General features: G+C 32.4%; 2 protein-coding genes across 2 annotated transcripts; one reads left to right on the forward strand and one right to left on the reverse strand.

Annotated features, from left to right (window-relative positions):
- Positions 1-1,959: 1,959 nt before the first annotated feature.
- On the reverse strand, positions 1,960-6,208 carry LOC121225693 (magnesium transporter MRS2-3). Its single transcript, XM_041110099.1, has 6 exons — positions 5,491-6,208; positions 4,794-5,003; positions 3,876-4,004; positions 2,917-3,093; positions 2,571-2,780; positions 1,960-2,410 (listed from the first exon to the last, which is right to left on the reverse strand). Exons 1-6 carry the CDS (start codon positions 5,923-5,925, stop codon positions 2,123-2,125), a joined length of 1,449 nt encoding a protein of 482 aa, XP_040966033.1. The 5' UTR covers positions 5,926-6,208; the 3' UTR covers positions 1,960-2,122.
- A 1,807-nt stretch (positions 6,209-8,015) lies between these two features.
- LOC121225483 (coumaroyl-CoA:anthocyanidin 3-O-glucoside-6''-O-coumaroyltransferase 1) lies at positions 8,016-9,428 on the forward strand. Its single transcript, XM_041109798.1, has one exon. It carries the CDS (start codon positions 8,016-8,018, stop codon positions 9,426-9,428), a length of 1,413 nt encoding a protein of 470 aa, XP_040965732.1.
- The last annotated feature ends 2,856 nt before the right edge of the window (positions 9,429-12,284 follow it).

Below are 12,284 nucleotides of genomic sequence, written 5' to 3' on the forward strand. Positions count from 1 at the left end.
TCCAAGTCGACCCCGTTTTCATCAAAAAAATGGCGTCAACAGTTATCATTTAGTCAAGACTAGAATTTTAAAATATAAAAAATATAAAGACTAAAAATGATCAACTTATACATAACTAATAACAAAATTTGACATTTTGATTTCCTTATTATACTTAAATTTGAGATTTTATCCCTATATTATAATTTAACATAATTTTATCCTCCTTTATAATTTTTCATTAGTTAATTCAATTTGTTAATGTAAAAATAGAACGTTGGTAATGACAATATATCGCAAAGAAAAGAGAAATAAAAATAAAGAACACACCGATTTTTAAGTGGAAACTTTTTCGGAAAAAAAACCACGGGCAGATGAGAAGAAAATTCACTATGTCAAATTCGAATTATTACAAGAGGAGTTTCGACTACATCTATTTATAGGTTGAAAAAACCTAATTCTAATCAAAGTCAAATATATTATGCTAATAAATGCTAAATATATTATACTCATAAATACTAAATCTTCTAGAAAAAAGATATATTTTGTTTAACTTGACTTGCAAGCAATCTCTTAGAATTTGGGTCACACAACTCTAATAGTTAACAAATTAATTATTACGGTTAAAGTGCTACTATGATTTTTTTTTTTTGCTTTTACTGTTTCTAGTTTAAAAAAGAGAAATACAAGTTATGCCTTGGAATGAAAGACAATTCCGAACCGACTTTGTGTACGAACAAGGAAGCTATAAGTAATGCAACTATGAATCTCATGGAGAGTTCGATCCTAGCTTAGGATGAACGCTAGCAACATGCTTAACACATGCAAGTCGGGCGGGTGAGTAACGCGTAAGAACTTGCCCTTAGGAGGGAAAAAACAGCTGGAAATACCCCGTAGGCTGAGGAGCAAAAGGAGGAATCCACTCGAGGAGGGGCTTGCGTTTGATTAACTAGTGGGTGAGGCAATAGCTTACCAAGGCGATGATCAGTAGTTGGTTCGAGAGGATAATTGACCAAACTGGGACTAAAACACGGCCCAGACTCTTAGGGGAGGCAGTAGTGGGGTATTTTTCGCAATGGGCGAAAGCCTGATGGAGCAATGTCGCGTGGAGGTAGAAGGCCCACGAGTCGTGAACTTCTTTTCTTGGAGAAGAAGCAATGACGATATTTGGGGAATAAGCATCGGTTAACTCTGTGCCAGCAGTCGCAAGATTATTTTTCATCTCAATTTTGGATTTAATGGGATTTTACACTAATTTCTTTTCTTTTTATTAAGAAGAGAAAACATAAAACAGTAACTAACCAACCACCAATCTTGTGTCACAACTACATTTACATCCACATTCAGCAAGTTACAAATTACATATGGTGGAGAGCAAAAGGAAAAACATTATAACGGTTGATCCTAAGCCGTTGAAGCTAGGCCATATTAACATTATTTAGAAGGCTAGTTATTGGAAATTTCATGTTAGCACTTTAACTATAACAATTACCGTTTTTAATAATCTAAACTAATTAATAATATTAAAAGAATAAAAATAATAAATTATATATTAAAAAAATGTGATATTTAAATCAGTTGAGTTTTAGTTCAATTCGAATCAACATTATTACCGGTGGAATAAGACATAGATTTGAACATGTTGAAGTACATTTATCCTTTTATTTAATAAACGGAAAAAAATTATCAATAATTTTGGTCAAAAGCTAAGGCTTTATATACCCAAATTTTCTTTTGAATGATACAATTTTTCTCAAATATTAATAATTTAATCATTTTGACCTCTTTGTTAAATATAAAATTATATTCTTAACCTTTTTAAAAGTTAAAATTTAAATTTAAATTTAAATTACTTTAACATAAAAATTTTAACTCTTTAGAATTTTTTAATTTCATCCTAATCCATCACACAATTATTTAGAGATGGATTGTGAAGATTTATATTAAAATGACTTAATTGAACTATTAATTTCTGAGAGAGGCCAAAAATGCTTTTCTTTTTCATTTAATCAAAGACGTAAATTGATTGTTTTAATTTTTGAGAGGGACTTTAAAAAAAAATTCCCCTTTTAGCCAAGGGGGCAAAGGACCTGCCCCTTAGCTACCCACCTGCAAAAAATCTTACTTTCTATTATCTCTTTCTTTACTCCAACAAGCCCTCGTATTTACACCATGCAATAGCAACCACGTAAAGTAATATCGTCCCGGCGGTGGAACCGCCGATCGTCCAAAGAAACTCCGGCGTCCCTGCTTTATTTTCATCGAATAGATCGATGTGGATATTCATGCCGAACAAACCAGCGACGACGATGAAAGCACCGATCACAAGGTTTGCTGTGCTTAGCATCACTCCCATTTGTAGAAGATGGTTCTGTTTGTCATCCAGCATTATGTTTATGTAGTCTTCTGTGTCATCCACATATTCCCTCAACTTCCATGAAAATAAGAAATAAAATCAAGAAAATGAACATATTGTTCTTACTCTTTATTTTTCTTTAATTAAACTTCTTAGTAGGTCCTTGTACCGCTTGGAGCAAATTGACTCTTGTACTTAATTTTGAAGCAAATTAGTCCATATAAAAGTGACGTACCGTGGAGAGCTTGTTGAGGGTACCATCAACTTGTACAAAGTAAGCTTCCAAGAGCATTTCCAACTCCTCCACATTAACAGGTTTGCCAATAAGACTATGGCAGGAACTTGCATGAATTCCATGGGTGTCTCCGCCAATGGTAGCACCAAATGAATGGTCGTGGGGTTTGTCAGGATCTTGGACATCACCTTCATAACTGGTTGTCAATGACTCTTCACCAGGTGTGCTGCACATAGTGCAAAAATTTATATATATATATATAAGCAAATAAAAAGGGGAAAATCCATTAATGAAAGAATGTGTGAAAATTGTGTTTTTAGTGCCTGTCATCCTTGTCTGGTTCAACAGCTGCTGCTGCTGCTTCTGCTTCATCATCATCATCATCATCATCATCATCATCATCTAAATCATCTCTTTGATTCATTGAAGACGTTGAAGAGTTTTCAACAAGTTGTTTCTCTGTTAGATACATCTCAGCCATATCATCATCATCATCTAGCAAGTTTTCCAACTCATCCCTTACCTTAATATATAAGCATATAAAGTTTCAGGGCAAATATTTTGACTAGAAAATTAAAAAGCAAAAATGTGTTGTCAGTCCTTATACTTTAATGAAATTTGAGATTTAATTCCTATTCTTAAAAGTTTCAAAAGTTAAATCAGTTTATGTTAAAATATGCTTCAAGTCCTTATATTCTTCTTACATTTGGAATTTTGTTCCCCTACTTTTATTTCTAGAAACTTAGTCTCTCTATTTTTCGAATTTTAAAAAAATTAGACCCAATTGCTAACAAAACAAATTTAAAATTATTCTTTTAAATTAGCTGGTGTGGCATTTTGAAATTAAAAAAAAAATTACTCACTTGATTGTTATGTAACAAAACAAATGTTGTTGTAATGGACCTACATTTACCAGAAGAATTTTAATAATGTTAATAATTAAACTTACATTTTTAAATCCAAAAAGTATAAGGATTAAATTCTTGAAAATAGAAGTAGGGGGACTAAATTCCAAATGTACAAAGAGTATGGGGACTTGGAGAATATTTTAACCTTAATTTTACTATTTCAATTTAATAACCCTAATTGAAACATTAGTACCATTAGTTTTTTTCATCAAAATTTGTCATCAATAAGCATATGTGATAGTAAGCAAGTTCTGACATAAAATATTATTAGAATCGACAGAATTTTTAAATCGAAAAAAGTAAGAGGACTATATCTCAATTTTAACTTTTTTAAGTAAAAGGACTAAATCCCAAACATTGTCAAAGTCCAGGGACTATCAGCAGATTTTGACCTAACCTTCTGAACTCGGCCAGTTATTGCAACCAGCCTGCTTTTTATTTGGCGAACACGCTCTAAATTGAGAGTGCTAATCTTTGAGGTCAATCTATCCAAAGCTGGATGGGCCTCTTGCTCCAATGTTCTTGTCTGCTTTGGCAATTGAAAACGAAAAAGGTCTAATCATGATTATAATCCTTCTACTATGTTAAAATTTGAGATTTATCCATATTTTTTTAATTCAACATAATTTAGTCCCTCTACTTTATAATGTCAATAACATATCCAAATTGATAGCACATGCTCATACAATTAAGGTCACATGAAAATCCGGTCAACCAATTTTAGCAGAATGTTGAAGGCTATTTAAAAGAAAATTTGTCTCATCACTTTAACAACAACAATTAACAGTATTATTAATTTGGACCTACTAGTAACATTATAAAAAATAGGTATCAAGATATGCTAATTTAAAGTAAATGGATAAATTTTCAAATTTTAACATAGTAAAATAACTATAACCAAAGTTAGACCGAAAACAAGCATAATGAATAAAACAATACGATACCAAAAATTTGAAATTTAACTTAGTTGATTCAAGCTACTATGTTTAAGAAGTAATATCGAAGAAGTTGAAAACTTGAATTCCAATATTATGCAACCAAAGGTCTTGACCCCTAGAAATTTGGAAAATTGCCATTAAATTCATTAAAAAATTTGAAATTTAGAATTAGACCCATCAATTTTTTTTAGAAATTCTTATTAAATTCTTTTAAATTTTTTTAATTAGACTTCTCAAAATTCTTTTTGGAAATTCTAGTTAAGCTCCCAAAATTTATAAAAGTTTAACTAAAATCCCCAAAACTTAATGACAAGATTCGCTCTCTTAGACGTAGAAAAGATGCAAAAAAAAAAAAAATAGAGAGGAAGAAAGGTGACCTCAGATTCTAAGCAGCCACAAGCAGCTTCAAGGCAGGCCTCCAATGCAACAAACTCAAAGGGGAGAGTCTTAGTGCCTTCTTGAGTCTCAAGACCCTGTTTCTCTTCTCCCCTGCCTTCCTCACTTAGGCTTTGGAGCTGTGAATTCTTTGGTAACAGATTTTGTGATGTAATTCTTATTATGCAGTTGGTATCATCAATAGTACCCTCCTACTCCCAAATCCAAAAACACCCTCTTTTTAATCAATACATCGTTTGTTTCATTTTCTTGTTTATTTAACTGAATTTGATCGTATAAATTTGAATAAGTAAAAACAAGTAAATAAAGTAACAAAGTGAGAATATCTTATCGATTGAGTCAACACATAATCACTTGTTAAAGGGATGTGTGTGTCACTCATTTAATAGGTTTTAAACTATTACCGTATGACCTGACCATGTGGTAGTATGTACATCAATATTAATAGATTTTGATCAATGTTGTCCTCGAATCAAACCAAGATTTATTTCTCGACTTTGTCAAAACCCGAACTAAAAACAAGATTCACAAAATGAAAATATCTTCTTGAATTGGGTCGACACAACCACTTTCGTGCACTTGATACGTTTTGGACTATTGCCCCTTGTATGACGATGTGGTAGGCAACAAAAATAAATGAAAAGCTAAAAACCGAAATTTTAAAAAAAAAAAAAAAACCTTGGATTGGTTTGCTTGATAATGCAACAAAATCCGCCTCTGCAACTCATCAACAAACGGTGTAACGGAAGGATCCTTGGAATTCAACAGCAAAACCTCTTGAGCCGTAATGATTGCCTTTATGTGCTCCAAGTTAATCACAATGGCCCGTTCTCGACCCAGAACCGTCGACGGGTACGAAAGAAGCGGGTCCAAGATCCGAAGATCTCGACCGGGTAAACCCGTGCGTCTCATGATAGAATGCTTTCCGGCCTCCAACCTAAAGGTGTGGGCCGTCGAGTCAAGTAAAAGCCATGATCGGATACTGGTCCCTTTTTTCCGATGAGTGGTGAAGGGGAGAGTTTGGTTCGGGATCACGGCGGACCGGTTTGATAGGTCCGGGTCGTCTTCGGGTTTGGACGACGGGGGTGGGGGTGGAGTTCCCGTTGCCGTCATTTTTCAGGTGGTTTTTGCGTATTGGAAATAAAAAAAAATTGACGTTTATATTATTAAATTAAAATTGCGGTTACATCAAAAGAGCACTTAAACATGCGAAAAGCTGTTATCGTCAAACATATAAACTCATAAAATTATACCATCTGCAACTTCATTATGCGCAAACTACCTTTTAATTTTGCCGCAAGTGTTACATGTACCATATTAGTAGCAATAATTTTTGTAAATTTCTGATGTACTATTTTTTTCTTTTAAATAATTATTTTTTGCCATTTAAATAAAAACAATAACAATGTATGATCATTATTTAAGTAACTAAATCTTAAATTCAGTGTGGTATATGAGCTTTGGAGCTGCAATATGGTCAGTTCGGCATTAAGCAATTAGTTCTTCACTCAACAGTGATTTACATTCAGATATTCAGCCACATTCAACTCCTATATCTCCTGATGTTACATCTTCTACTCCCTCTCCTGTAGCACTTGCTCATGATGATGTTTCTGATTATGTTGGCACCTGCTATAATTGTTCTCGATAAGTCTTCTGTTAACAATTTACAGCTACTTTTTGTTGCATCTTTTACTGATTTTCCTTCTGATGTTGTTCAGCAGGATCTCTCTCCTTGTCCATTTGTTAATATTCATCCCATGACCCAAAATTCAGTCCTATAATGTTACTAATATGTCCTCTTCTTTGTTGCTTGCAGATATTCATGCTGTAATGAGGTGTCCCAAGTGGCAGGAAGCAGTTCACGATGAGTTGATTGCTTTGCATAACAATCATACCTAGAGTTTAGTCCCTTTGCTAGAGAGTCGAACACCTGTTGGATGTCGTTGGTTGTTCAAAATAAAAAATGAAAGCAGATGATTCAGTAGATCGTTACAAGTGCGAGGATATGCTAAAATCAAGATACTTATATTCCAGTAGCGCGAACTTATATTGCTGTAACTCATAAGTGGTTACTTCGCCAGATAGACATCAATAATGCCTTTCTCAATGGCATATAAGCTCAATTTCTTTCTATACTTGTATTCTAAAATTCCTATTTAATCTATTTCTAAAACTTCTCTAATTTTCCTAACCGACATGTCACTGAACCAAATCCTCTTTACTTTGAGGATGTTATATATATAAATAAACTTGGTGAAGAAGTTATTAGAGTTCTTATTAGACAGCCCGAAAAGTTGAAGGATTTAAATAAAAATATATACCTAAAAAATAAGTTTGGGCAAAAAATAAAATCTATTTTTGAAATGGGTCAAACCTCAAATGAGATTTTTTGGCCCGACTCGAAAAACTACTTATTTACCAAATATTTTAGTTTAAAATCATGATTTGAGTAAAAAAAAGTACCTTTTGAACTTCAATTGCTAAACACACTTAAACAAGAGAGTGAATTTCGGAAAGTTTATTTACTTAATTTCAGAAATTAGTGTGATTGGCCCAAAATCAAGGAAGGGAAATGAAAAATATGGTACCTTCTTTAAAATCTTATCTACTTTGAGTGCCAGCATCTATTCCATGCAATTATAACAAGGAAGAACCTTAAGGGACAGAAATTATTCTAAATGGTCCATCAAATCATTTACTTTTGCAATATATGCTTCCTCATCTAAAATGCTCCATCAAATTAATTACTGAAATAACATGCCTGCTACATTAAAGCAAAAAAAAAAACAAAAGACAAAAAATATTGATGGAGACCCAAATTGAAACGAGAAGTGTGTCTTAAAATCGAGTTTTAAATAGGACAGGTGAGGAGTCATGATCCATGTTGGGGGAGGATCTAGTCGGCACCATTTCTAACTCTTCATCCCTCTACTTACAAAATTTTACTTTAAAATAGTATGTTATTTTGTAAATTTACTTTATAGTTACAATTTTAGATTGAAGCCTATATGTTACTTTAATACTTGTGGTAGTTTTCTGCAATTTTCATATTAATAGGGAAAGCCACCGCCTCACTTAGTTGTTGACAGTAGTAGCTCTTTGCATTTATTTTTACTTGGAACTTGCTTTGTCTGGATATTTTGAGCTCTTGTTCTCTATAAATTTTTTATATCCTTTCTTTATTCATCAAAAAAGAGAAAATGGATGAAACCAAGCCATTGAAGGTTGTTGAGAGCAGCCACGTTTCACCCCCACCAGGCTCAGTTCCCACTACCTCTCTTCCTCTCACTTTCTTCGATCTGCCATGGTTTCCACTTCCCAATGTTCAACGCCTTTTCTTCTATGAATTCCCATACCCTACTTTGCATTTCATGGAAACCATTCTCCCGTTGTTAAAACAATCTCTCTCCCTTACCCTACAACAGTTTTTCCCCTTCGCGGCCAACGTAGTGTGCCCTCCGTCACCGGGGAAGCCTTACATCCGTTACGAAGATGGCGGCAGCTCCGTTGCTTTCACGGTCGTCGAATCCCCTTCGGATTTCCGCTGTGCAATAGCCGATTATCCGCGAGACGTTAAGTCGTTACGTCCCTTCGCGCCAGAGCTACGGACCGCCCTGTCGGAGGCGAAAGACGGTACTCAGGTGGTCTTGCTCCCTGCACTTGCCTTCCAAGTGACCGTGTTCCCGAACGCCGGCGTTTGCATCGGGTCTAGTTACTTCCACGTGATCGGCGACGGGAAGGCGTTCATGCATTTCATGAAGTCTTGGGTGGACGTTTACGCTGCGGTCGGTCTCGAAAAATCATCGCTTCCATTGTTTAACAAGGATGTGATCAAGGATCCTATCAGGGTAGAGTCGTTTCTATTGAAAATGTACCACGACTGGCTTTCATCTCTCAGGGAGAATTCGGGCTTAACCGATGTCGGATCAGAAGTAAACATGGTTCGTGCCACATTCGTGTTGAGTCGAGCCGATGTCGAGAGGCTCAAGCAATTGGTCGCATCGCAGTGCAAGAACGAAGCTAATTCGAACCAATTCCATCATGTATCAACTTTTGTGGTAACATGTGCTCTAACATGGGCTTCATTGATCAAATCAAAAGCATGTGTTGTTAACAACTTATCTTATGTTGATGATGCTGATGAGTTATATTACTTTCTATTCCCCTTCGATTGCCGGAACCGCCTTGAATTTCCGGTTCCGTCAACATATTTCGGGAACTGTCTAAAACCTGGAATTGTAGAGATGAAGAAAAAGGAGTTAACAGGTGAAAATGGGATTGTTTTAGCTGCCAAAGCCATCGGAAGCAAAGTTAAAGAAATGGGACAAAGTGGTATCAGTGGGGCGGAGAATTGGCTACCAAGCATCGTAGAGAAAAGTAAAACGGGGCGTCTAATTAGTTTGGCCGGTTCGCCGAAGTTGCGGGTGTACGATACTAATTTTGGGTGGGGAAAGCCTCGGAAGGTGGAGGTGATGCACGTGGAGTCCGGGCAGACGATATCTATGGCGGAGTGTAGGGATGAAGAAGGTGGAATTGAGGTTGGTGTGGCTTTAAACAAGAACCAAATGGATGAATTCGTTGCCATCTTTGGGCAGAGTTTAAAGCTTCTTTAGTTTCGGTTTTCTTTTTACCCAGAGTAAGCCAGAAAATTTGTTTAGGGTATTGAAATTAAGTTATAATCTTTATTATAATAAAAATGTAATTTTATTATTTTAATAATTTATATCTTTATAATTTTTAAAAAATTAAAATAAAATTTCTAAAATAATTAAAAGAATTTCCATTTTAGGAGATCGGGCTCGTAGCTTTCACATGTTGGATTAACATTGTAGTATAACAGTAGGGCTAAAATTTATTATTATGTATTTTATTTATTTAAAATCAATTAAGGACACGTGACGGATTTTTTTTTAAAAACACCATAAGCCAGTTTAATATGTTGTCGCATCCTAAATTTACTTATGAATTTTTTTGTAATTATTTTTTGAAAAAAAAAGTATGATTTTATAAATTTATTGATTTCTAAAATGATTAAAATAACATTTAATTTTTAAATTTGATAACTTTTTTCAACTTGGCCTTCTAATGCCTCGAACTTGGATTACATTAAACTTTAAAACCAACAAAGTAAGACATCATCACCTAATTTTTTTTTAAAAAGAATTATATAAATAAGAAAAAAAAGTTAAAAATGCATATTTATAATGAAACTAAATAAATGAATATTCAAGTTTATTTGAATTTGGACATATATTTGTCTATGTTCATTTTGGTCATGATTTTTTAAACATTATATATATTTGTAATTTCATAAAATAATAATTTCAAAATAAATTCTCATATTTTTTATGTTTATTTTTTGAATTTTGGAAGTGCATTGTCTGGATTTATTCTTTTTAATAATTTTTTTACATATTTCCTAATTACAAAAAAAATTAAAAATCCAAATTTTTTATAATATCATAATTTCTTTATAATATTTTTATAGCTTTTTTTATATATATAAATTGGGAATGACTTACATAAACATATCTTAAAAATTAAGGTTTTAAGGCACAAATAAAATTTTGCCACATCATCAAATTTTAAAGACATGAAATTATTTATTATACTCATCCATAAAGAAATTATTTTATGGATCCTTCCCACCACATTATTCATAGTCCCTTTTAAATTATTTATTGACATTTCGACAAATTTTTTCATGTCATTAACATATGATTTTGATTTTTTTTATCTTCAACCCTTAGCTTTAAATCCAAACCATGAACTTGTACCCCAAACCATTAAATCCAAACCCTGAATCCCAAATTCATAACTTATAACCCTAAACCCTTGAACCTTAAGTCTGAACTCTAAACTCCAAACATTTGAACATTGAACTCCGAACCCAAATCTTGCACCGCAAGGTTCAAGGTCTAAGATTTAGGATTTGAGTTCGAGGTTTGAGGTTATGGGTTCAAAGTAAAATAATTACCAAAATTATGTGTCAATAATATGGAAAAAAATTGCACAAAAATCACTATTTTTTTTTAAATTGCTTGCACAAAAATGAAAAATATTAACTTATAGAAAAAATTGTTAAAATTTGTAAAAGAAGAAAAGCCATTTGCTTATAATTTAAAAAATTAATTATTTTAAGTAATTAAGTTGAAAAAGATATTAAATATAGATGAGTATATAACAATATTTTGTTATCTTTAAAATTTAATGGCGTGACACTATTTTATTAGTGCCTAAAAACTATAATTTTCAGGATGCTCCTAGTATAATTTATTCCCTTATAAATTTTATATATTTCTTTTTTAATAAATTTCTAATTATGTATATCTTTAAATTTTATATATATATTTTAAATTTCCTATAATCTTTACTATATAAAAGGAATCCTTAAAGGCCTTTCTCGTTACACGTATCCAACTTTTCTTTTTGGCCATTATAACATAATAACCAAAATTACAATTTGATTTTTCTACGATTTAATTTTTATATTTTAATCTGACATAATTTAATTTTTTACCTTACAATAATATTAGTTAGTTCAAATAGTTAATATTTTTAACTATTCCGATTAAAACGCTAATGTAATTTTTCCCTAAAAATATTTTTCTAATGGGCAAAAAAATCCATTTCAATATAATAAATCGAAATGGATATTTTCACCCTTCCTCATCACATGTGTTCAACTCAATCTTTTTTCATTACAAGAGAATAATTAAATTATAGATTTGATCCTTTTACTATATTCATATTTGTGATGTAATCTTTATATTTTAATTTTACATAATTTAATTCTCTATTATTAATTACTCCAAATAATTAACATCCATAACATGTCTCCGGCTCCAATCTTTTCCTTTTTTAGCCATATAAGATAATGGTCAAATTCTTATTTTAATTCCTCTACCACACTCATATTAAAGATTTAGTCATTATATTATAATTTCACATAATTTGGTTGTTTCCATTTATAATAAATAATTTCACATAAGTTAATAATAAATTAGTTTTTTAAAACAAAAATAATAATAAAAATAGTTCTTAATTTGACATGGAAATTGGATGCATTAAATTAGTCCTGAAAACTGGTCCGGCTCTTACTGTTCAACTTTATTAATTGAACAATAAATAACATTGACAATCGTTGTCTGTTACTGAAAAGCAAACACTGCGTTTAATTTTAGCTTTCACTTCTTTTTTTTGAGTAAATCGATTGGATATTTATTGAAGAAAAAAACCAGACTAAAAAAACATTATGAAATTGGTTCCCCAGACATCACTGGTCTTAATCCTAAAAAGAAATAATCAAAGCTAAATGCAAAATGCAAGCTCAAACAATGTAATAACAAAGAAAGGCCCAAAAAACAACAAAAGCAAAAAGAACAAAAAAAAAAGGAAACCTAATCCCTAATCCAGTCAACGTCAATAGCTGGACTCCACACATTTATTGCCTCTTCACATCCCTGTCC

The sequence above is a fragment of the Gossypium hirsutum genome, chromosome D13 (assembly GCF_007990345.1).
Source record: "Gossypium hirsutum isolate 1008001.06 chromosome D13, Gossypium_hirsutum_v2.1, whole genome shotgun sequence".
NCBI classification, from domain to species: domain Eukaryota; kingdom Viridiplantae; phylum Streptophyta; class Magnoliopsida; order Malvales; family Malvaceae; genus Gossypium; species Gossypium hirsutum.